General features: G+C 43.5%; 1 protein-coding gene across 1 annotated transcript; it reads left to right on the top strand.

Annotated features, from left to right (window-relative positions):
* Positions 1–23195: 23195 nt before the first annotated feature.
* On the top strand, positions 23196–25659 carry LOC147893971 (pentatricopeptide repeat-containing protein CRR2, chloroplastic-like). Its single transcript, XM_087386398.1, has 2 exons — positions 23196–23730; positions 23899–25659. The coding sequence occupies exons 1-2, from the start codon at positions 23196–23198 to the stop codon at positions 25008–25010; spliced, it is 1647 nt and encodes a 548-aa protein (XP_087242524.1). The 3' UTR covers positions 25011–25659.
* Positions 25660–26814: the final 1155 nt, after the last annotated feature.

Raw genomic sequence — 26814 nt, forward strand, 5'->3', positions numbered from 1 at the left:
ACTTTCTCCTTCATTGTTGATCTCATCATGTCTTCCTTTGAGTTACTTCATTTGGTATCAAAGCAATATGATCCACCATGAGCCTAGTAGCTCAAATCCTAGTTAGATGCCACGTGTCATAATCTCCTTCATCTTCTTCAAACTCACCTTCTTCCTATCTTCTTTTTCTCTCTTATGCCCATTTTTCTTTAAGCTTAGTTCTCCTCATCCACAGCTTCGTTTGCTCCATCCTTTCAACTGGAGATACTTCATATTAGGGCAAATCTACACCACGAAGGGCTCGGCCTAATTCGACGTATTCTACCCGACATTATCTCTGCAAAAGCATGGTCGTTTTGGTGCTGACCTCTGGGTCAGTGATTCTAGACCGCATCCTTCTTCGGGTTGGTGATTTGAGGAGGGATGTTGAGGTTGAGGCTTGGGCCATTTGGCATGGTGTCGCTTTACCGATGGCGTTGTAGGCCTTTTCCCCATCTTATTGGACTATCTTCACCCTGGCATTGCACACATGAATCAAGCCCCAGTTTGCAAGTCCCAGTTTGATAGTGCCAATATAATGCCATGTGCTAAGAGTGCATGTTTCTTTTGTGAGTAGCTAATGCATTTTACTCTTTTTGTGATGAGGGTGCTATGTGTGTGGATCAAAACAAGTATCTCTTGGGGCTTTTATTTGTGCAATTTATTCGTGGTGCTTAAAATGTGTGTACGCACAAGTCATCGAGGAAGACTTGTAGGAACTTATTGAGAAATTCCTTGAGGTCTTTGCCAGTCCCGGTTGCCTATACACTAGGATTTGCGAATGGCTGTTGGTATTGTTGGGGCCAGCGTTGTGCTACCCTCGTATTATAGAAACAAGTATTTACATCATGCCCTGCAGCATTGAAAATGGGGCACCATAAGAATGGGGGCTGAGCCACTTCTAGTGGGTTGAGTCTATCCCTCAAGATCGGGCATTTATTGGCTATATGGTTGGCCATACAATGTGGGCACCAAACATTTTCTCTCTGTGGGTATTGGTGGCTGAGAGACATGCAACTTTTGCTCGATGGCTTGCATCATTTCTTCTTTTACTCTTAGGGCCATGGCTTCCACTCTATCTTCAGTGGTGCGATCTTTGTGGGAAGTGCTTCCCTTCTTTGAAGATATCTTGTCGTCTGATGACTTGATTTATAGCCATCACTGTCGCCATCAGAATCGGTCATGCTATCCTCAATGTCAATTGCAGCTTCATAAGTGTCGCTGAAATGTGCATAGCTGCTAACCTTTTTCATGCCCTTACGAATGGATTTTTTCAGGCCAGAGATGAACCATGCTATGAGGTAATTATCATCCAGATGGGGATCGCATTTTGCTATTAATCTTTTCATTCTTCCCACATATGTTCTGACCTTTTCTTTCTTGTGCATATCTATATTGCCGAGTTGTAATGCGGGGTCATCTTGCAGCCTTTCTATTTGGAATCTTCTTTTGAACTGGTCAGATAGCAGTGCCCATGTGGCTCTCTCTATGAGAAGGTCGAGGTATCATTCTAAAGCCTCATTGGTTAGAGGCATCGGAAACTAGGCGGCTTTGGTTTCATTTGACTGGTCACCTCCAGCCCAACATGTTGCATCGAAGAGTTGAAGGAACCTGGTGGGGTCCCCTCGTCCATTGTACTTTGGCATTTCCAATTTACCAATGTCATCTGCCATTGTTGTTTTTGCTGCAATTGCATTGTTCTTTAAGGTGTTCTGAAGGACTTTGATTGTCGCTACTTATTGCTTCTTCAATTGTTATGTCCTCCATGTTGCTTGTTGACAGTGAGAGGTGAATTCTTGAAGAGCGTCGAGGGTCGAAGAAAGCTCCCAGAAGTAGGCAGGTTCTAGCCTTTTTCCTGATCTCAGGTGCATAAACAAGTCCTATTTGTGACTTTTAGGTGGGTGCATATGACTGCGAAGTCCGATTATGATTTCAACCTTCGTTGACCCAAAAATGGTCAAAAATAAGCAAGCGTCGGGTCGAAATCAGTGCCTACGTGAGGTGACTACTGAGTTTGAAAACAATGGTAAAAAGATTTAAAAATTGTTAGGGGGGTTAGAGATGCATTAATGTCATAGGGACCATCGTGTTAAAAACATGCCTAGGATTATTCCACGTGAGTGGGAAAATGTGCTGGTGCAGACGGTTTGTCAATTGGAGGTCATGGTGGAATCTTATGAGCGAAATAGTGCGAAAAAGAGGCCCACGCAATGGTGCCAAATGTTCTCTATTTTACCCAAGTGCAAGTTCTGAGGGTGTTGGTCACCTATAGTCATGTCGTTGCTCATCGTAGCATAGGTGTTCACAAGTGTAGCATAGGTCCTCAGGTCATGTGGAGTGGGGGGGTTCGAAAATGCAGGAGGGGGTAGGAGGAGGAGGAAGGATGAGGAGAAGGGAGGAGGAGGAGGAGGGAGGAGGAGGAGAAGGGAGGAGGAGGAGATGGAGGAGAAGGGTGAGGGAGGAGGAGGAGGAGGAGGAGGAGGAGGAGGGAGGAGGAGGAGGGAGTACAAGGGTAGAGAGTGGAGGAGGAGGGAGGAAGGAGGAGGGAGGAGGAGGAGGAGGAAGTACAAGGGTAAGGGCATGCTAGAACACGATAGTGTAAGAGAGCGTGGACGCAATGGAGATCAATTGCATGAACACAATAGTGAGCTTAAACATTGAACCCCAAAGAGTGGGAGCTTCATTCCATTGAGAGATATTTATACATGTTGGTCTCTACATAATCCGTAGGTACCTCTGTGGTGGGACCTCTTTTGTAGGAGACCTTTTGGATAGGAGTCCCTCCACTTTTGGGGGGACCTTTTGGGTCTCTACACAAAGTGGGGGGACCTTTTGGGTCTCTACACAAAGTGGAGGGACCTCCGAAAGTGTAGGCTTTTAGTGTTTCTCTCTCTATATTTAGTATTTCTCTCTCTAGATCCTAATTTTGCAAGTATGATTGGATCTTTTCTGGAGAGGATTTTGGCTATCCCCATCCTTTAAGATTTATCATACCATCTTTCAGGCTCAAGATATTACAAGCGGAGCTTTGCCGCTACTCTACACACATAATGCTCTCATAGTTGTTGTCCTAGACTGCACTTCTGGCCCTTGTTGCCACAGGGTTAACAAGGGGGTACTGCCATAGCAGTTAAAAGTGTGTTGAGTAGGGAGCTTTTTAGGGATTGCGAGGGTCAATTCTTGGCTATGGAGGTTGAATGTAGGAATGCAGTGTTTAGAGTGATGTGTGTAAATGGTCCAAGGAGAGAAGTGTCTGATGAAGCATCTATAATAGGATTACAGATTGAGGAAGCTATGTACTTCATGTATTAGGTAAGCTCTATCCATTCTTGTATAGATTTTATCTTTGTGGGATCCATACGAATCCCTTCTTTAGAGATAATGTGCCTATGGTAGTGTATCTCATCAAGGAAAACTCGCTCTTCTTGCCATTTATAAAAAGCTTTTCATTTTGAAGTTCTTGGAACACGGTGGCTAAGTGCTCTTTATGTTCTTTTTCTATCTTTAAAAGACTAGGATGTCTGTATGGTCTAAAACTATTGTCCATCATGTGGTTGAAAGTGGCTGGTGCATTGGTTAACCTGAAGGGCATCACCACAAAGTCGTACAATCTGAAAGTGGTCGAAAAGCTATTTAATGTACATCTTGAGGATGGATCCTTATCTGATGGTACCTACTTTTGAAATCAATGTGACTAAAGATCATGACCCCTTTTAATATGTATAAGATATAATCTAGGCGAGGGATCGAAAATCTATTCTTGACCTTCATTTTGCTAAGAGCTCTATAATCCACACACATATGATAGGAGCCATCTTTCTTTTGAACTGGTGAATAGAAGGGTGAAGAACTGGGTCTAATGAGTCTCTTAGAAAGTAGACCTTGTACATGTGTCATGATTTCTTTAGTTTGTGCTACACTCATGCAATAAGGTGGCCAATTTGGAGTCTCACGAGTCATTCTTGGAAGGAGCTCTATCGCATGATCATCTGCGGCGGCTCAGAAAGAAGATCTCCCGGAAGCAAATCTAGAAAACAATCTTTGAAAGAATCAAGAAACTAAAATTTTTCTTTCTTGACAAGATTCACTTCCACTTGGGGTTCACCCTTTCTCCCCCTCATACATGCTTTTAGGCCTCATGGGACCTGCTTTTTGTGCTCGTCTCCCCACTTTTGGGTCCTTTTTGCACTCTTTTAGGTCATACGCATTGAGTATGCATTGCACAAACAAGTTCCAATGCTTTAACCCATTAGAGGTTAGCAAAATGCATGCATTCCTAGTTCTTGGACTAGTCCTAGTGCCTTATGGGCATCCCCACAGTTCTCTTTTACCAAACGCAAAGCAAAAGTAAAATAATAAAACTTATTCTTAGTTAACCATATTCAACATTCTTTGATCGAAGTCAATTCTAATAAAGATTATACTTTATTTGTTGAGAGAAGTACCAAATGGTGACATCTTTTCTGTTTTGAGATTTTTTTTTGTTGCCACTGGGTCCAGTTGTAGTATAGCTCGCTAAAAACCTTTGGTTTACGAGCTTATGCAAGTCCAAAACTAGACTGGGAAGATGACTTGCCAATCAGATGGGTAGAGAGGGGCTGTATAATTCGGTACTTGGGGGTTCCTATAGGCTTGGATGTTAGTTTGAAACAAAGATTTGAATGGATTCTAAATAAGCTAAGGGAGAAGTTCAAGGGGTGTTCTGGTCTTTCCATATGTTGTAATGCAAGGTGTGTAGTAGTAAAACATGTCCTTGCAGCTACATCAATGTAATAGCGTCTATTTGGCACTTTTTAAAATCCCATGTGATGAAAACATCAAAAGGCTAGGGGCGGCGGTCTAGGAGTTCCTAATGTGTGGGTTTGCAACATTGCGTTATTGGGAAAATGGGTATCATTTTCCTTGGAAGGAAACTCGCCATGGTGTCATTGTATCAGATGGTTCATGGAGAATGCTAAAGGTAGGCAGGTGGGGGTATGGAATGGATTGTCCTACTATGATAAGCTAATCTCGGAATTTCCTTTAAAGATTGTGGTCTCAAAGATAGGGAAAGGGCTTATTGATGCTTGGAAATCTTGTGTGTCCCTCCTGTCATGGAATGGAAGGAGCGGACTCTATGGGGATGGCAGTCTGTTGGAGTCTATTTGCTGGGCATGCCTAGTGGCGGGGAAGATTTGGCAGAAGCTAGTGGGTGCGATGAAGATGTTGGGGATCCTTAAGCATACTATGTGTGTTTCATTGAGGATGGCTTTTTTGGGGGTCGTGTCTAAATGACAAGTTGCTCCTATGAAGATCTAGTTTGCTATTCATACAGCAACGTTGATGGTGATCTGTACCGCTCATAACACCATGGTGTTCAAGGGGTTGTGAGTGAGCTAGTCATCCTTATACTGTGTCATGTGAAAAACCTTTTGTAGGATGTGGGCATAGTAATTGCTGAAAGATGAGAATCTGGGTGAGTTGTATGTGAGGATGAGTCGTCTATTATATGTTGGGTAATTCTAATATAAAAGTGTTGGTTTTTTTTTGTTGTAATAGCTTTTGGGAATTTTGTTGTAATAGCATTGTCCATAGGTTGTTGCCCCTAGTAGATGGCCTTTTAATGACAAAGCCAGCTCTTTTGTTTAAAAAAAGGGGGGGAGGGATAAATTAAGGAATAATGGAAGACATGGGCATTAAAGAAGGACAGACAAGAGATTGGGGAGGGTGGCAGGACCACGCATTAAAGAGGAAAGGACATCTCAAAGGGGGAGGGGGATGAGGGAGCATTTATAATACTATTATAAGGAAATGGGCATATAATATTACTTTAAGCTTAGTGGTAGGGAAGCCCCCCTTGGACATAGTCTATGCATAAAATAAAGTGAGCCATGGAGAAACATAGGTTAAGTAATCCATAAATGAATCAAGCAATAGAGAAACATAGCTTAATTAAAGCATAAATAAGTTTATCCATAGATAAATAAACATAGCTTAAGTAAGCCTCCATGCATAAAAACTAATTGATTAATGGGTTGGAATAGGAGAGATCGAAAAAATAGATGCCCCATAATATGATAAATAGGTGCCCCATCATATGAAAATAGGTGAATATGTGTTTATCATTAGCACTAATAAATATTGAATGTGTTATATCTCTGCCTCTTGAATATGCTTTCATCATTAACGCTAATAAATATTGAATTACACATTCAATATTTATTAGCCCTGCCTCTTAATAAATAAATGGGTACACTTTATTCAAAGATCCATAGCTCTCAATCTACAACTCCAATCATTATGCTACCAAAGCTTACAATTTTTATTTTAAAGTAGAAAAATGCCATGACAAAAAATGCATTCAATTTACAACTTCAAATTTCACATTATTTAGATGTTAATTGAGCATACTACATGACCTAACCTAATGCACCCTAGCCAACTTAATAGACTAATGTAACCCTAAGCTAACCTACCAAAGCCTACAATTTGTATTTTAAAGTAGAAAAATGCCAATACAAAAAACACATTCAATTTACAACTTCAAATTTCACATTATTTGGATGTTAATCGAGCATACTACATGACCTAACCTAATGCACCCTAGCCAACTTAACTAGACTAATGTAACTTTAAGCTAACCTAACCTAACTGTAACCCTACCCTCACCATGCACACCACCTTTGCCCAACTCCTCCACCTCCCCCTTCCACTATCCCCATTCATGGAAACCTATGTTGCTCTTCGAAACATATAAGCATTGGTTGCACACTAATGAAAAGAGGATGGATGGGCACGAAGGCATGCTAGTTTAGGGGCTGCTACTGAGAGGCGTTGAGTTGAGTGATCAAACAAATGGGAAGTAGCAGTGTCGATTGAGAAGAAGCGCTGTTAACAACCCCATCTAGATGAAAAACTATGCTGCTAAGAAACCAAGGAGGGAAGGGGAGGCAGAGTGCAGCAAAAGGTGGGCCAAGGGGCGGTGGACTCAAAGAGGGGCAAGAGGGCAGCTACATAGGGGGAGGGTGAGACGAGAGGAGGGATAGAGGCTAAGGGTGAGGTGAGCTAAACCAAGAGAGAACAGGTGAGGCAAGCTGATCCAAGAGAAGGGGAGGGTGAAGGAACAAGTGGGATGCACGGAGGGCTGAGTTGAGAGAAAAGGGAGGAGGTCGATGGAGAGAGGCATGAGCAAGGAGTGGAGAGCGAGGAGCAAGGAGTGGTGAAAGAGGCAGGAGCAAGTAGTGGAGAGAGGAAAGCGAAGTGAAGGAGGGATGAGCACAGAGTGGAGGAGAGGTAGAGAGCTACTAACGAAGGAGTGCCAGTTGAGGAGAGGAGAGTAGCCAGCTAAGGAGGGGAGGTAAAAGCCAAGGAGAGAGGAGGGAGGGTGAGGAGAGAGAGCAGCTATCGGAGATCGATTGATGCCAGGAGGGATTAATCTTAGTGGATAGAAAGTTTGAAAATTTTAGATGTTGGTGAAAGGTAGAGCCCTTAACTCCAAAGTTTTAAAGATTGGCTTTGAGTTTGATTTATTTGTGGGAACCACTTTGGTGGACATGTATGTGATATGTGGGAGCTTTGAGTGTCGTTAAGGAATCACCTCATTGTAATGTGGTTAAATGGAGTACAATTATCTTGGGGTATGCCAAACAAGAAGAAAACGACCAAGCTTTAAGCCTTTATGTGCAAATGCAAGAGCAAGGTCTATCACACCAAGTAGCTTTACCTTTGTTGCCATACAAAATGTGGGGACATGGAAGATGCATGAAGTGTTTTTTACCAATATCCCTATCTTAATGTGCCTTCTTTGTCTAGCATGCTCATGGGTTGTAACAAGAAAGATGAGATGTGTTGGCTTTGGATTTGTATGCTTGAATGTAGTGGGAAAGCTTCCAACTAAATGCCCAAACATTCATTTATGCATTGAAGGCTTGCAATATGATGGAAGAGGGGAAGCAAGTTGAAAGGATGTTTAGAAAACAACTCTAAATTTTTTAAGATTGGCTTTGAGTTTGCTTTATCTATGGGAACCAATTTGGTGGACATGTGTACAAAATGTGGGAGTATTGATTGTCTTTAATGTATCATCATCATAATGTGTTTACGAGGAGTACGATGATCTTGGGTTATGTTTAACAAGAAGAAAGCGAGGAAGCTTTTGGCTTTTATATGCAAATGTAGGAGCAAGGTTTGTTGCCAAGTATCTTACCTTTGTTGCCATCTTGAAAGCATGTGGCAACACAACCTTGGATATAAAAAAGGAGGTCCAATCTCAAATTAGCAAGGTCACTTTTGAGATCCCATGTTGAGACCCAATGGAGCAAGTCTCTAACCCATCATAGATGAGTGATGCTACTCCTTAGTCTAAAGGGGTGTACCTAACCTAGTGCACAATATAGGACAAAACATCCATAAAAGCCATCCTTATTTCCCTTGAGACCATTACACGATCTCTTCCTCTGTGCCCTTCCTTGAGCATTCCTTGAGCTCTTCTCGAATATGTCCCCCTAGCGAACTTTTATTCAAAAATCCTATTAATTAGTTCCTGCCCCTTCAACAAGTATTCAAATTAACCTAAGTTTAAGGCCCCTAGCACAAATTTGAAGAATTACCACAAATTAGTATCAAAATTAAATGCTCCCATGCTATCTTCTGTTCTTCCAGTATTGCAAGGCTATTTCAATCCTTCAATACACAAATGAATGTTTGGGCTTCCATTTGGATGCCTTCCCATTGAATCCAAGCATACAAATCGAAAGCCAACACACCCTCGTCCTTCTTGCTATAACCCACGATTTTGGTAGACCAAGAAGACACATTAGTATAGAGAAATTTGTAAAAATCCCTTCATGCATCCTCCATGTCCCCACATCACAAATACTCAAGGGATTCACCCCCCAAAATTTTAGTGTACCACGTGCATTCAAAATGAGGGGTATTTTAATTCCACTTTTGGAAAAAATTTAACACGTTTATAATAATAGGAGGGGGTTTTTAATTCAAATGTAGAAAACAGTCCATTGGTTCATAAGTAAAGAGGGGTGGTCTTATGAACACATGTGATACCTAGGATTTCTTAGTGGTCCAACCTCCCGAGCACAAATACATGTGAGAGTAAGCCACTTTTTACTACTTGGGATTGGATGACTCTATCTTTCTCTAGACAAGCCTACTCACATGGATTTGTGGTGAAGCTACTCCCTACCTTCCCCTGCTACTAGGCTAGCATAGGCCTTCGATGCTAACAATGTCACACTAGAAATTTTGAGATGGTAAGTCTTACCAGCCTCCAAGACTACATCCAAGACTACACTGCTCCTTACTCGCATCGCATCAAGAATTATCCCAATGAAACCATGTGTGTGTGTGTGCATGCGCGTGCACGCGTGTGTGTTACTTATTACTTTAGTGAATCTACATCTCCACTAACCATCTTAGTCAAAGCTTCAAAAGGCCCCTGGCAACTATTGCTTCATCAGACTATGTTCACCAGACTATGTTCTTAATTAAATTATTACATAAGGGTGCAACAATGAGAATCACCAAGCAAAGAGAAATGCATTTGCTCCTCTAGCAGCATTTTAAGTGGACATCCCAATTAAATGAAGGAAAAATTAATGAAATTTTAAGTATATATAAAAATCTATTGAAAATCTCTAATTCTTCCTCTTAAACCATATCAAGCTCGGCTTAAGAATACAAAGCACTTGTTACCATAGTCCACAAATAGTACAAAGGACACTTAGCGACCAAATCCAGTGCCTCATGAAAGTGACAAATCCAGACTTTACCAAGGGAACCCATATGGAGCATAGTGCAACCTTCATGGGGGTAACATAAGCCTCCATGGTATTTGTAATTTCTCCACATTCCAAATTATCAATGGTAGTCAACTTATTACTGGGAGTTCTATATGAAAATCCCAACTAATAATTAAATTGCCAAGAAAATATATTATTTTGTTGAAAGAAAATTCCTATGTAACAATCAAAACTCCAAAGGAAATACCCTCTTTCTCCAATGTCGGATGATCTGCATCATTAGCTTCAAAGATCCAATCTCCTTCAGCCTTATCAACTTTTATCAATTCTTCTATGAATAAGTTAAGGAAAAGTAGTGGGGAAAAGGCAATTTTCATATAAATGTCAAGGCAAAATAGTAGGGCATATCTGTTGGTCCACTTGATATAGATTGGGGTACAAAGAGACTTTTGCACTAAGAAAAATCAATTTAAATGTCAACAAGGAAATAATAAATAAATAAGTCACATGCAAACAAGTAGAGAGCTCCCTTGCCATCACTAGATATAAGCTCTTCCATAACAGGGCAAAGTAATAGGAAGCTCTTGCAAATAATTTATCCTCCTCTAATCAAAGGGGAATGGGCTAGCAATTCCCAAGTGTTAAAGGTTAGTTAAAATTAGCAAGGCTCAATATGTAGCTTTAAGCTATGTCCAACTTATTAGTCAATGCACTAAACCATCTTGGTTCCAAACCTTTTCATAATGTGATACCCTCAAGCCCGGGTAAATGGGTTTATATACCTATCTCTCACCCCAAGTAAAGATCATTAATTGGCTAAGTCCTCCATTCAATGCATAAATGCATCGTTCATAATGAAAATGCTCTAATGTCTCTATTCAATACATAAATGTATCCTCAGTTTCAAATCAGATAAGGTTTTGATACCGTGGGTCTCTTATCCCATGGGAAATTACTTGGCTTCTCTTGGAAATTCATGGCTAAGGGTCTCTTTTCTAATGCCAAGGAAAAACTCCTTTAAAAATCAATCTTTGCTATTTAATCCCATAGCAATGTTAATACTCCAAATTACCAATTATATATCTTATAGCCAAAATATGTACATGCAAAATTCATATTCCAGTATCCTCCGGTTTCATATTGAGCTTGGCCACACCTTGAGAGGTTCTCATGCATGTAGGTATCAGGTAGTCATCTCCCAAGCAAAGTGAAAGTTGTCACCTACTAACTCATTAAGTGTCTATAGCCAATGAGATACATACCCAGTTGAGAGTGTATAAGCATACATGGAAGCATGACATGGGTCCTTATAGGTTATTGTTTGAAATATATCGCGTTCAAGTTCTAATACATACCAAGTTGAGAGTGTATAAGCATACGTGGAAGCATGACATGGGTCCTTATAGGTTAATGTTTGAAATATATCACGTTCAAGTTCAGAGTAAGCACCATACAAGAGGCTGGGTTCTTGTCTTTTCTAGAGCTTTCCCGTTCATGCTCATGACCTCCCTGGTTGAGCTAGGGGCTCAAGCTACCTATCCCATGATGGCACAACAAAGGAGAGAGAGTGTCTAATAAACATTTTTCCAAGAGGGAGGAGTTTGTGTTTGAGCAGGAGACAACCACCCAACAAACTCGTGAAAATCTGAGAAGTCCTTCTCTATAACTGTTACACTATAGAACGAGATATATCCCGTTTTAGCTAAATATACAAGGAAGGAGTCTACCAGTTCTTGGCGTTACAAAGGGTGCCATCTCTGCTCCTCAAGGGGTCCGCCGAAAGAACCCAGATTATAGCAAGATAGAGAAACGTCATCACTAACAGTTTTATTCAAAGAAAGGTAGAGCCGATGTCTGTTCTAGAATTTATTGGGACGTAAGGACTTTTTGATTTGCACTGACAGTGAAACTTAGAATCAACATTCCTTCTGATAGCATAAGGGATCTGTGTCTCCCCTATACAGCCCGACAGTAAAAGTGACCTCATTTTCATCCTCGGTGACATTTTTCTTCTACATCCAATTCTCTTTGGAACGTGGAAAGGCCCCATCAGAAGCCTGGCAAGATGCAAGCCTGGTAGCACTAGGCTCGTCGCGAGGAATAAGGTCATAGCTCAGGGCGCGATGACAAACGAAGGAATGAAATGCAAGACGAAAGGGAACATACTGATTATTGGGGTGAAGTTATGTGCAACCAGCCGAGAGCTGCTCACTTGGACGGTGGCCAAGTTCATGAATCCGGGCAACCATTTTGTTGCCCTTCACGTTGCATCGCCTCCTTTAGAAGCAGGTATATCTTTTGAGCACGGATTCATCTATTTTCTTAAGAGCACCACACTTGTTGAATGCACCGCCAGCGTCGCCGGAAAATTCAATAGGTATTTATGTTCTTCACACTTGGCATGTGAATATGCCGTGCATTTGACCAGATGTCATAAAATCATGCCAAAGAGCTATGTACGACAATCTTCTGGACTTTTTACCGTTGCAAGAGAGGTGAAACTCTTAGACAAAAAATATGGCTACAAGGAGCACTACGACTACTCCATCAGGTTAGTTTTTGAGCACTTGCTTGGACTCCACCACAGGTCCCTGTCCAAATCTAAAGCTCGCTGTTGTCATTTGAGTCTCATGGGCAGAAGAATCAACAGTCTTACGCTCATCCTCAAGTTGAGAAGCATGTCAAGGAGTAGAGAGGAGCCGGGAGATACTAGCACGTCAAAGAGCCGAGAGGAAAGTATCTCTCGACTGCCCATTCAAAATTCCAGAAAGGCATAGCAATTGTGATGTATGTGGCTACACAAAAAGATTGCATGCAGAGGAGAGGAAATGCTACAGAAACGCATCCCGGTGGCTATCACTGTTTTCTCTCGCGCTCGTGCTCACGTACACCAATGCCGGTTCCGACTCGGGGCAAGAAGATTTGCTTGGTAACAAAGGCAAGGGAGTTGGTGGCTGAGCTCATTTCAAATCGTGAAGGATCGACCTCTGCAGAACCGTGAAGGACAGACAACAAATAGTGCATTTGTTTCGAGCTTACCTGAGAGGGCTCGCCCGAGTATCCCAAGAGTTGTTGTATCCCCTTGAACTATGTAGCCCATTGAACAATGGCTCTTGTCTTTTGTCTAAGCTGTTCCAAACATGAAAGATGCGAGTGCATGTGATGCGTTGTTGTGTGCCATCCTCGAGCTATGCGCCATCATGATGCTTTGGATCCTTTTGGGTCAAGCAAAGCGAATAGGTTGCCATGCACTCAATGGTGCCAAAAGTGATGTGGTGATTTAATGCTTTACAAGATCTAGCCCATAGAATGGCCTACAAACTCCCATCTACGGTATGGGCTGAAGTATCTCGGACACATCTCAAAATACCTAAAGAATTAATGTCATGGTTGCACAAGCTCATCCTGTATGGATGGTGCCATAAGGGCAGTGTTGGGATTCTCAATGATGACAGAGCCATTAATGAAAGTCCAAAATTTGGAACAAAGGTTGGTTTCATTGGTAGATTGGGATGGCCGGTTGCCACATGGGAGGCATCCCCTTCAACAACATCAAGGACCTAGCGTATGTGAAGCCAGCCTGTGTACTGAGGTTCCTCACAAAAGTAAAGATGTTATACCACCAAAATGTGGTCACGACGAATTTACTGCTCCAACTCCTCGAGCCCATTTAGTTCTGCACATATTCGGTAGATTATTTCTATAAAGATGTGGACCTCTAGTGTCACAAGCTGCAGTAGAAATCTAGGAACCTCATGTTGTTCATGCCCCTTATCAAGCACATCATATAGCAGAAGAATTGGCCGATCGACCATTACAAGGTGGCATACCGCACATCAAGGAGGATTCAGCCCTAATACTAGCTCCAACAATCTCCATGGCCAAGGAACAAGAGCAATACCACGAGTAGTAAGAGCTGGTGAGCACTACTTCCATCTAGGAGGAGCATAAATTAGAGAGGGCCAAGAAAAAGGCCACAAGACCAAACCAATAAGGCCTCACAGTGTCACTCACGATGACATAAGTGGTCACCCCCTCTCTCATGGCCATGCAATTAATGGAGTAGCAATAGGGACAAGTTCAATAACAATAGCAACAACAGTAACAACAAAGGCCAGGGCAGCTCGAGTCACATAAATATTAGCTCTACAACAATCTCTTCAATTTTGATGACCCGGGTAGCCCAAGTACTCAGCCCCAGCAGCTGCTCCTAGATCTATCCAAGCAAATTGTTTTGTTGCTATCTTCCTTTAAGGGCAAGGCCCCATTGATAAATCCACAACGCCCTCCTCTACTAATTGGATTGATGTATAGGAAGCATTAAGCCACTGTATGGACCCTGTCTATGCCTCATCTACCAAATATAGGTAACTAAGGGAGCATGCACCCACACATGCCAAATTCATGGAGGAGCGCTTCATAGAATTCCCCATATAGGGCACACATATGGCCCATAATACTTTCAAAGGCAACAAGAGATCCATGTGAAGGAAGCTGCAGCCCATGCATAGGATTTTAACAATGCATGCATCAACTCATGAAAGAGCTTCAGTTAGAAAAGGGCCACATTTTGAGCTTATGGGCAATGGGGGAAGTTCTAAAGGAGACAACCAAAAAAGCCAAGGGAACTAGCCACCTCATTACAGGAGAGGAATGAGGCTCTAGAAAAGGATCTATCAGGCAAAATAGCTAAGGCCAACACTCTTTTCATACAGAGTATAGAAGTAGAACATGCCCTCAAATAATATAGAGCAAAGGCAGAAAAGACGCCAGCAGCGATGTACAGGCAAATTGATGCCTTGCACAAGTCCCTCTTGGAATAGCTAGAGAAGAACAACCAGTTGTACCACCAAATGGAATTGGCTTGCACACAACCAACAGAGGAGGTAGAACACAACAGCTAGAACGAGGTTGAGTATGATTAGATCTTGGAGGCATCATGGTGGAAGACACCTTCCACTTTCACTTTAAGATTCTTAGGGTAGCCTCCATCCACTACCACCTCGACCTCACTAACCCACTTCCCCCATGTATATTTTTGATGTCATGCGCCACCATTCACTCCATGCTCACCCAATTTTGGCCATGGCATTCTTTAGTGGCAATCTCAAATTTGCTAAGGATCATGATTTTCAACACTTGCCCTTACATCCAATCATCCTGAATTTTCATAGTTGGTACAGGTGCATTATGGAATCCTTGATTTTCCTAGCTGATGCTGAAATTTTGGAGTTGTCTCAACCAAGCGACCTCCCAACATGGGCTTGCACACCACATTTTGTGGCTAAATGCCTCGGTGGTTGCGAGCAAGCGGTTGGGAGGAAGCCCATAGGAATTATGATTATCTTTTGGACACCCCAAGGTTACTCAATACCATCTAGCTAGCATTATTCACCTTTATAATAAAATCCTAGAAGCTATGCAACGCATGCTTGATACAGGTTTTAGCCATTTTGAAACCAAACATGTCGCTTACCCCTGCCTCCTAACAGAAGAAGAAGACCATTTGGCAATAGCTATCTTTACCTCCATTGCCCATCTTGACACATCTCAACTTCCCCATTCGTCCAACTAATACCAACTGCCCAACTGCTTCTCCCCTAAATACTTACCTAAATTTTCCTAATCCCACTACCTCCTCCCCCTCTACACAACCCTCCACTTCCCGACCATCCACCACTAAACACATGGCGGACACATTGCTCCGGACCTGCCAAATGAATTTACTCTCGAATAGGTCCATGCAATCTTGTAGCCAGTGTTTGTGCCCCCAGACAATCTTCCCCAAGAGCAACCTTCCACAAGACCTAGACCACTTCCCTACAAAAGGAGATGACCAAGCTGAAGAGATCTTAGTAGCCAATGATCCAAATTGGTATTGTGTCTTCCACAAGTGCTGGCCATTTGAAGATATGGCCTTGACGTTGATTCCTTTAACCACATACTTGAAGCACAATGAAATATAATACAAAGTTGGTCCTCTAAATGAAAATGTCCACGGACCCTTTTGAGGTCATGTTACCTCGGCTTGAGAATAACAAGGGTCTCGTGGGTTGAGCAAGTAATGTAGTTAGTGCTAGCACTATTTCAAAAGGAGAGCAAGTGGGAGACACGGTTTGGCTACATCTTCTTAATTCTTGGCATATATGAATCATGATTCATGAAATCATTAAGCATTTGTATTATTAAAATAGACCACTCCAGAATCCAAATTATGCTTTGTTATTGACTTGCAAAGGGCTCAATTTTTGTAAGCCGGTTAAAACCGTCGCATGTCAACTATCTCATGTGAGAGATGGAGATGGAGGAGGAAAAACCATCGCATGACAACTAGCTCAAGTGAGGGACGGAGATGGAGCAAAAACATGAGGCTCTGTTGAAAAGGAGTTGCAACAATGAGAGTGCAAAGGGATGTCAACCTGACAAAACCCTCAAACCTAGTTTAACCTACACCAGCATTAAAACTCACAAAGACCTAAACTCAACCACTGATTATGCTTAAGAGAAAAAACATTCGAACGAAAAAAGCATAGTGTTTTCCATACTGCATATGCGCGGTCGAAAAAGACCAGAACAAAGATGGCGGCTCCTAATTTTAAGGGGCCAGTCATGGTGGTACCCCTTAATATGATAAGTATCTTGAGAGCCCCCACAGGCAACCAAGGGGTAAGGAAAGTCAAAATGAACCTTCATTGGCTGAGATATGTGGGTGCCATTACGGCACATCACGAATTCTTATCAAATTGGGGAGCCCAAAATGAATAGGCTAAAGGCTCCCATAGGTTCCCTTATAGCAGAGGAGGCCCCCCCTACAAAAATGCCCATTCTTGTATGAGAATGTGATATCCTGCTTCAGCCTCCCACTCAAGATTGTGAGTGATAGAGGGACACACTTCGTGAACAATACAATTCAAATACTAACGCGTGAGTTCCTTATAGTGCATTGAAAATCTACTCCCTACTACCCTTGAGCAAATGGACTGTCCAAAAGCTCAAACAATTTCTTGTGCCAAATAATGACGTGTACGGTTGAGGCCAGCCATAGCAATTGGGAGCATAAACTCACCCCGTGGCACTATGGGCCTATCGAATGGCTTACAAGGTGGTGACAAAGTGCACACCTTTTAGCCTCGTGTTCAGAGCAGATGCAATAATGCCCATGGAGTTTATCATGCCCAGCCTTAGAGTGGCGCTTAGGGATCATATATTCGATGAAGCCATTTCTTGAGCTATTAATCGAGCTTGAAAAGCTTGATGAGACAAGGCTAAGGCTGCATAATGGGATGAAGGTGGAGAAGCTCACAAAAAAAAAAGGCTTGAATGCAACTTCCGTAGTAAGAACTTAAAGGAAGGCGATCTTGCTCTTCTATATGGAGTTAGAAACACCAAGTGCAAGCTCAAGTATTGCGGCACGGGTCCCTATTGGGTGGTAGAAATAATGCGACAAGGATCCTACAAAATCGCCACTCTTGATAGCACAAAAACGGAAGGCTACATTAATGGTAGTAAGGTTATACACTATTACGGTCCCTTAACATGGCAGACCTTACAGGTCATCTATCATGAAAAGTAGCTAAAATTAGAGGTCACTCGTATGAAACGGTAGGCTATACAAGAGGTCAGAGCACATTAGGCTAAGGCAAAGAATTTAGGACTTATATCTATTTATAAAGTATCAGTGGAAGGGTTACACCCCATGGAAGACCTGACAATTGCTCCCGTGAGGGTGCGATCCGATTTTCAATTATCTAGGAAAACTATTTGTTCAGCTAACGCATTCATTGATCTAGGAGCAAGCCATAATCTAATCTCCTACGACATGTGCCGCACAGCTTCTAACCTTCATGGTTACCCTGGAGCCCACACCAATTATGGTTCGTGATGTAAATGGTGAGATTTTCCTTGCTATCGGTTTTGTCAAAATTCCTTTGTAAGTTAACAACCATTGTGTGGCAAGTCGATTTTATGTTATGCCATCAGGTGCCATGGATGAATAGGTAATTCTAGGGAGGACATGGTGTTGGATAGTCAACTACCAGATTGATTGGCGAGTACGAATGGCTACCCTAACCTACGATGGTTGCACCAGAGTGGCCTCAATCGACACCAAGGCTTCAACTACATCATCCTCTAAAGAGAGAGAAGTAGGAGAGAAGCCAATAGACCCTGCGGTTCCATGAGTTGCTCCCATCGTAGCCACACACAAGAAGGATAATATTCCAACCCCAGCAACATCATGGGCACATAGAGGAAATTGCTCGTTCTGGATCTCGAAGGACTCACACACCAGTTCCTCTTCCTAGGTTCCGCCCAAAAAGAGCAAGGGTACAATTTAGGCTTTCACTCCCCTGTTACATCCGCAAGAGATAAAGTTGCACGCCCAAAAAGGAATAGAACAAGCATTCACCAACAAATGAAGGGTCAGACGAACCACTCCATATGGATACCGAAATGATTATTGGAAGCTCAAGGATTCTATGAGGGCAACACCTTCGTATGGGTGCCCAAAGCACGCACCCTTTCAAGCGATAACATGCGATGCCCTACATCATCTTCAGCCCCCCAAATCCCAGTAGCCACACAAGAACTTGCCTCTCAAAGAGAGGTACAACCTACTATTGAGGCCGCAATGGTTAATACATCAAAGGTGAAGCCATAGGACACACTGGCTTACCCCCATGTCATCATGCTACAAGAATTGGTGGGTCAAGTAATGGCAGACACACAAGAACCTAACGGCTACAGGACACTGCGAAAATGCAAAATTTCTCAAAACATGGGGCCCAAGTCACAAGGTTCTCACCACTGGGACAAGAATGACTGGAGCAATTACAAGGGATCATCTTGCACTCACAGTTTTGTCATAATCTTAAAGATTAGAGATTGTATTACCACAATGCAGTAGCATATATAGCCCTGTAGGTCCCGAAGTGGACCCATACATCAGAGCAGTCAGGCTCCAAATAGTGGCAGCAAAGTTCCCCTAGCACCTCAATCTCCAATAGGTGGTGGAGTTTGTAGCCAACTACAACAAGGCAACGAGCACCATGAGCTGGGTGCATGCAGATGATCAGCTTCACTACTACCACTTTAAGGTGGAGACCATCCACAGGGCATTCGACATGCTTGTATTGTCCCAATCCTACCAAATGCTAAGAGCCATGGAGAAGAGGTTGGTAGAAGTTCTCCCCTACAACAGCAAAATCCATTAGGGAGGGATGCCACTCAATATAATCAAAGATCCGCAACTGGCAAAAGCAGCTCAAGTCATTACGCTACTAACTTAAATTCAATTGGTAGAGCACCATTATGTTTTCCTCCCCAACCTCCTGCTGTGATTATACAAGTAACTGGGCAGACTTCTTTTATAGGGAGATTGTAAGCATCTGTCAACATGGCAAAAAGATTGGTAATCCAATGTTCTTGATGCCAATCATCCATCACCTTTCTGGTGACCCCATTTCAAAAGGCTAAGGTGATGCGAAAAGAGACATCAGGTTATTAGCAGTCATTTACTCGATTGATGCCAACAAAGAAGAGAAAGGAAGACGAGACAACCAAAATGGCCCAAGCAGCAAAAGAAGCCAAGAAGCTCCAAGAAGCAAAAGCAGTTAGAAAGCTCCAAGTGAAAGAATAGGCCCAGAAACAAAGGGAAGAAATAGAGAAGCAAGAGCAAGACCTCCTAAGTCAGCAAGAGGAACAAGAAAAGCTCTAGCTAGAGAAGGCGGAAGAAGCATGGGCAAGACACGAATGAGAACATTGGCTCACGAGACCGATTGGTCTTGATGAGCAGATCACCGACTTGACCCAAGATGCTCAAGAGCCTAATCCTCCTCCATCTACTCAATAAGCTGGGACTGTGTCAGGACAAACCCCTCTCCAGGCTCCCTTCATCCTGAGTGTGTACCAATAGGCAATGGAGTATTGTACATCGACTTCATTCAACTCTAATGAAGGATACATGGATTTAATCTGACATGATCGCAATCTTGATATCAAGGGGCTGGCCTTTTTGCAGTCGATCAATGCTCTCACCATGGTAGCGTAGAATGTCTTGTAGCAATGTCAAAAGTCCTTCAGACTACAGCACCAGGAGACACTCCAAACCTTCTGTTAGCTCAACGAGACAATGGATGCACTTCAAAAAGTGCATGCAGAATGCTTGGTGGTGGAAGCCTTGGGACTCCAAGGGATTAATTGGCAAGAAGCTTGAGCAGGAGCTTTGATAGACTCAGGAGACCCTTGCAATAGAGCGATCATGAACAGACAACCTCCAGGCCGACTTCATAGCATTGCAGCAAGCGACTCTCGATCAACAACAGCATGCCCAAGACTTGGAGGAAAAGCAAAGGCTGGAGATATAAGCCCAACAAAAGGCCACCTTAATCCAACAACTCTATGCAGCTGCCCAGCAACAACGAGAGCAGAAATCCAAACACTGCAGCAGGCAGACCTTCATACAGCAATGGCTTCTTCCCCTCTAGTCCGAGATTATGATTAGGACCTTGACAGGCTGCAACAAGAAGCGTCATCCCGTGCCTGTACCCTTTTCTTCTCACCATGCATAGTCCACGACACATACACTTAGTACTATCATTGTGCGTGGCGTGAACGGAGAATTGACCCCACATTTATGCCCCTATATCGTCTACAATTTTATGGCATGGTGCAAAGTACTAAAAGACTCGGCCAACTATCACATGGCAATGCCACTATTAGAGCTAGTAAATCCTGAAACTATAAAAGACTAGCCCTACCATCACAACATAATCCAGTGTAGTCTGGAGTGGATGTAGGCATTCGATCGCACTGAGCTGAGCTTATCTTCCACTGCTTATTCTGGGCAACAAGAGAAAGACACCTGCCAACCAGCATCAATGTTTTGTATAATAATATCATGTAGGCATTACAAAATATGCTTCAGTCTAGCATTAGCCAGTTTGATGGCTCCCATGTCGCTTACCCCACCGAAGTCCATGGCCATGACATGGACTTAGCCTAGGATATTTTTTCCTCCGCACCACCCCCTTACTGCCCTCACACCTAGACACAGAACTGGGCATAGGCCCTAGCTCCACTGTTATAGACACTCACTTGTGATTGCCACTTTCCCTTGCTCCCCTCTCCTTCCCTCATGCTCCCTCACCCCTCCTCTTCCCCTCTCCCCTCTCTTCCTTTTTCTTGTGGAATCACTTGCACACAATCCGGTAGATGCTTGGGTGACACAAGTGGGCCATTTGGGCTTGTGGAGCTCCCACAAGGAGTTGTTCAAGAGTAGAGCCTTTGACAACATTCCTCAAGATCCCCACGACACTTGAGTCACCACTAGAGACTACACAGAGACCTAGATCCTCAAGCAATGCACCACACAGATGCAGACGTTGAGTCTGGAAATACTTCAAGGTAATATTGTATGTGAGAATCTTGGTATGCTTGTCTCTTGATATAGTGTTTCCACTTCCTTAGGCATTCTACCACGGCAAGCAACAGTAAAACCTTGGGCCAGATGAAGGAAGAGCAGGGGACAATGGAGAAGAATAGAATGATAACCCTTTGAGTTGGGTTGCTTAAGAGATTTAGAGAGGAGAGAGCTAAAAGGAATGGTCTAGACTATCCTCGAGAAGGTGTGGGATCAAGTAAGAAGAAGAGGAGACTTGGAGAGGAGAGAATCGAAAGAAATGGAGGAGACTATCCTCAAGAAGGTGTAAAGAAGAAGAAGAAGAACTGGGAGAAATTTAGACCGGATGAGATAGAGAGCAAAGAGTTAAGCACTAAGTCAAAAGGTAGTAGCAAGAGGAGTTTTGCAAAGGATGAACCACAATTATCAGAGAAGTATGTAGGAAAAAGGGAATCATTAATATTATAGAAGTGGATATAGGAGATGGAGGATTTCTTTGAGTTGGCAAAGAATGCTTCACAGCACCAAGTGAAGATTATAATGAAGTAGTTAACAGGACATGCACACCATTGGTTCTTGGTGGAGGAGCACAAGGAGTGATGAGGAGTTGGAGAAGCTTAAAGATAAAGATTAAAGTATACTTTATTTCACAGAATGAAGTGTTTAAGATGGGACATGAGTGGAGAGGCTTAAGCACAATGAAGGCAAGTTGAATGAGTACATCAACAAGTATAGCCACCTCATGGTTCAGATTGAGGAGATGCATGAGACTACATGGGTTCTTGTATGGGTTGTGAGATTGAGCCAGAAGACTATGTGGAGGCACCAAAGATGGTGGAGCAAATTGTGGACATGGCAGGAAGGAGAGTTTGCCTCTCTTGCAGAGTTCTGATTCAATCTTGAAGTTGTTTGAGTTTTACAAGCTATTCGAGATTCACACTGATGCCTCCTCTGACTTTGCCTTAGGGCGAGTGTTGATGCAAGAAGGTCATCTAGTTGTATATGAGTCAAGGCAGTTGGATGCTACCGAAAGAAGGTGGACAATGTTGTATAAGAAGCCTGATCCTTTTTCAAAGGTTGTTTTTTGGTTGTGCTTTGGACCGTGCTTATACCCATTCCATGAAGGGGGGGGTAGGCAAGGGCAACACCCCCCCTAGGACGTCGCCGGGGGGTTCCAAGGGAGGCCAATGACATGCATTAGGCTCCCCTTAGCGAGGGTTCGAGGGTAGCACCCTTAAAGCCAAAAATACATGAAATCTGGTGCATGAGTTGCTCATGAGTTGTGTGGTCAACATTGTAAGATAAGGGTGTGGCTCACATAGCAGGAGAGTAGTGGATATGCTGCTTGTATCTTGTATCTTCTCACTTACTCGTTAAGAAAAACACAGGTTTGGCTATTTCTCCGTGGATGTAGCCTACACTGGGTGAACCACGTATATCGGTTTCTCTCTTTCTCTTCCATTTTGTGCGTTTTTTGTATTGTGTATTTTACACATTCCGCTTCTCGCATTGTTGCACCGTTATCGCGCTATTCCTAACGGAGAATAGATTAGAAAGAGATGCTTGCCGTTGTCCAAGACAAGCACACCAAGGTTCTCATAGACAATGTTACTTTGGAGTATTTCTAGACTTAGCCTAAGATATCTCCTAAGTAAGCTAGGTCGTAGAACTTCATTGCAAAGTTCTACTTGACCATTGAACACAAGCCAGGGAAGACTAATGTGATGCTAGATGACGGACAAGGCTATAGAGGATGTTTTACAGCAAATGAAGAAGGCACGGCTCCATGGGGAATGTACAATGAGAATCCACAGGGTTTAGTAACTGTGCAGCTCATGAGATTGGTGCATAAGAGAGCGCCGGAGGGACATGATTCGTTCAAACTGTGTTGTGACCTGTTTCTCCAAGGCACGTTGGACTGACTCGAAAGCGACTCAACCACGATTTAGTTGGAGGAGGTTGGGTGGGTTGGTGTGAACCAAGCCTAAGTAGGAGCCATTTGTTAGTTGGCCCCGTCTTAGAGCTCAATGGTATAGACAGCTATGGCAGTGTGTCTTCCTTCATCGTCCTCGTCTTGCATCCCGGATTCTGGCTTGCCTCTTTCATGTAATCTTTACCCTCGAATTTTCTCTCCTTCTTCGGAAGAATGGCAATGCCGGAATCCGAGTTTCTATCTTGTTGAACGTATTCACGAGGTTCTTCCGTCGTTGCCCAGCTCCCGGGAAAATTTAGCAGACGGGATATTAAAAGAGCGTGCATCGCTTGGGACGGACAGAGCTGTCGTAAATTCAGAAAAGCGCGCTTCGACATATCAACTCGATGATCGTTACACAGGGCCCGATTTTCGTGTCAGCGGCAGCAAGGAGCTCGGCTGGGCGGGTCCTCGGGTTTATGGTACCGCGATCTTCTGCGATGAGCACAAAGGTGGGGTCTTAAGCGACTGTCGTCACATTGCAAACGACGCAACTTGGCCTTACTCGCCGGCAGAGAATGGGCAGCGCGAAGAGCATCTCGAACAGAAATATCTACTGGCGTCCCTTGTGCGGCGTTGCGGCGATTCCAAGGCTTTGTCTGAAGGTAAGCGTTTGCATAATCACATTATCCTTTGCGGATATGATAGCGACAGATTTGTAGGGAACCTTCTCGTCCGAATGTACGGAAGTTGTGGGAGTCTTGGCGACGCACGGGCTGTATTTGGCAGCATTCTTGACCGCAATTTGTTCTCGTGGACTCTACTAATTGCAGCGTGTACTCAGAATGGACATGACCAGGAAGCCCTGAGACTCTTTCATCAGATGCAAATTCAAGGAGTAAAGCCAGACAAGGTGACTTTTATTTCCATTCTTGATGCTTGTTCCAGTCCGTTGGTCCTGATAGAAGGTAGAGAAATCCATGCCCTTGTCACCAACAATGGATTCGAAACAGATGTTGTAGTGGTGACTGCTCTTGTCAATATGTATGGGAAATGCGGGAGCATTACAGATGCTAGGATCACATTTTGTAAGATGAGTCAACGAAATGAAGTCTCTTGGAATGTCATGATCACAGCATGTACCCAAAATGGGACATGCAAGGAGGCTTTGGAACACTTTTACCAAATGCAGGCCGAGGGATTTAAGCCAGACAAGGTCACCTTCATCTCTATTCTTGATGCATGTGGCAGCCTTGGAGCTTTGGCAAACGGCAAGTATATCCATGCTAACATAATAGACCTAGGATTTCAGGCAGACATTGCGGTGGCTACCGCCCTGGTTAATATGTATGGCAGGTGTGGAAGCCTAGAAGAGGCAAAACACGTGTTTTCTGTCATTCTTGTTAAGGATCTTGTCTCTTGGAATGCTGTGATCTCAGCATGTGCGCTGAATGGTCAGAACAAGGAAGCCTTGGAACTGTTTAGCCAGATGCAGATTGATGGTGTTAAGCCAGACAAAATAACCTTTGTCAGCATTCTCACGGCATGCAGTCACACAGGTATGGTGGAAAGTGGAAGACATCTTTTTGCTTCTATGATGAGAGACCATGGCATAATGCCCTTGGCAGAGCATTATGTCAGCATGGTTGATATATTGGGGCGAGCAGGACAATTGGAGGAAGCAGAGCTGTTGATCAACATTGTGTCAATTGCAGATGCTGGTGTCATATGGTTGAGCTTGCTCAGTCTGTGCAAAAACCATGGTGATGTTGAGAGAGCGGTACGTGCAGCAAATCATGTATTTGAGCTGGACCCAACAAATGCTTCAGCCTATGTGACTCTAGCAAATATTTATGCTGCAGCTGGTAGGTGGGATGATGTAACAAGGGTTCGCGACACTATGAAGAAAGTGGGTCTGAGAAAAAGCCAGGGTGCAGCTATATAAAAGTGGAGAAGCACATCAATGCAAATGCATTGCACCCGCAAAAGGAGGCGATGTATGCTGAGTTACAGAGGCTGAGTTTTCACATCAAGGAAGCAGGATATGTGCTGTACACATGTGCCCGTGGTTCATGATTGGTGTAATATGGTTGAGCTTGCTTAGCCTGTGCAAAAGCCATGGCATGCAAACAAACAATCATGTATTTGAGCTGAATCCACGAATGCTTCTGTGCATGTATGGCAATGGGATCCCGGATGATCTAGCAAATGTTGGAAGCACTAAGAAGATCGTTGGTCTGAATAGAGAACCAGAGTGCAGCTCATATAAAAGTGGAGAACAGGTGCATACGTTTATTGGCATTTGCACTACACCTGCAAAATGGAGGCAATATGTGTTGAGCTACAGAGGCTGAGTATGGACATGAAGGAAGCGGGATATGTGCCATACACAGAGACAATGCTTTATGGGAGTGTCGTGCTGTGCTATCGGACTAAATTTCCCAAGTGTACCAACCCTAGAGAGGACTAGTACTAACTGTGCCAACTAGCCTACAAGGCTAATACCCAGGGATAAAATGCCCTAAGTGTACTAACCCTAGGTAAGACTAGTACTAACTTCCTAACTAGCCTGCAAGGCTCATACCAGGGATAATGTGGCAACAAATATCACAAAATTGGACTCAACACAAAAGATGTCTTCAGAAGTAGATTAATACCAGAATGAAGTTAAGTTTTACTGCAGGTAGAAAAGGAGTTCTTCAGTTGCAATTTTCAAGTTAAACTGATTTCCTGGGCATGCACCAAAGAATTTTTCTGAAAGGTGGGAGCTATCTCATGCTGGATGGTTTGCTGAAGTTGGAAGATACTTTTAACTCATCTTACACCTCAATACCCTGCAGCAGTGTATGATTGGTCGTGCAGATCACATTACTCTCAGATCTCACTCCTCTTGGTGCACAAAAGTAGTATTAGACAACATACACAGTTCTGGAAACATGCACAGCACGATAGGCAACCAAAACTATATTGCCGAAACTTGGACTGGTCTAGTACAATCCATCGCCAATTGCAGCCAAGGGGCTGACCTATTTGCGGCTGAGATGTTGTACCGAATTGAGCACTGGGTGGACAAAACTGTTTGCCATATCTGCTGCCCTCATCCTTTGCTGGCTGACCAGCCCCACAAACCACAGGCCAATTGGAGCAGATCTCGGATGCCCACCATCCAGCCCTGCCAGCCCTCCCCATATGGCCAACCTGCATCAGGTTGACCTGGTAAATGCCTACCGATAGGCAACCAAAACTTTATTCCTGAAACTTGGGCTGGTCTAGTACAATCGTCGCCAATTGCAGCCAAGGGGCTGAACTATTTGGTGCTGAGATGTTGCACCAAATTGAGCACTAGGTGGACAAAACTGGTTCCCGTATCTGGCTGTCTGCCCTCCTTTGCTGACTGACTAGTCCCACTAAGCACCTTTTGGTCAGTTAGAGCAGATCTCGGATGCCCAGCGCTGCCAGCCCACCCCATATGGCCGACCTGCATCAGGTTGACCTGCTAAATGCCTACCTGCTCCTTCATATACCTTACCCCAGGCGGGCATTCTAGGCATGTCATTGAGCAGGCCTAACCTTCCACTTAGATCTGCGGCCCACAAGGCTGTCCATGTGCTGCCCATATGGCAGCTAATACTTAGCCCTTTGCTGGTTGTCCTATGTGGACATCACATTGTTCCATGTGCTGCATGGAAATGCCTACATGGCTTATTAACAGTCCCCCTAACAAAAAAATTTAGGCGTTTAAGCCCCTT

The sequence above is a fragment of the Dipteris shenzhenensis genome, chromosome 15 (genome assembly GCF_047967505.1).
Source record: "Dipteris shenzhenensis isolate YYH24624 ecotype China chromosome 15, Dip_SZ_1.0, whole genome shotgun sequence".
In the NCBI taxonomy this organism is placed as follows: Eukaryota; Viridiplantae; Streptophyta; class Polypodiopsida; order Gleicheniales; family Dipteridaceae; genus Dipteris; species Dipteris shenzhenensis.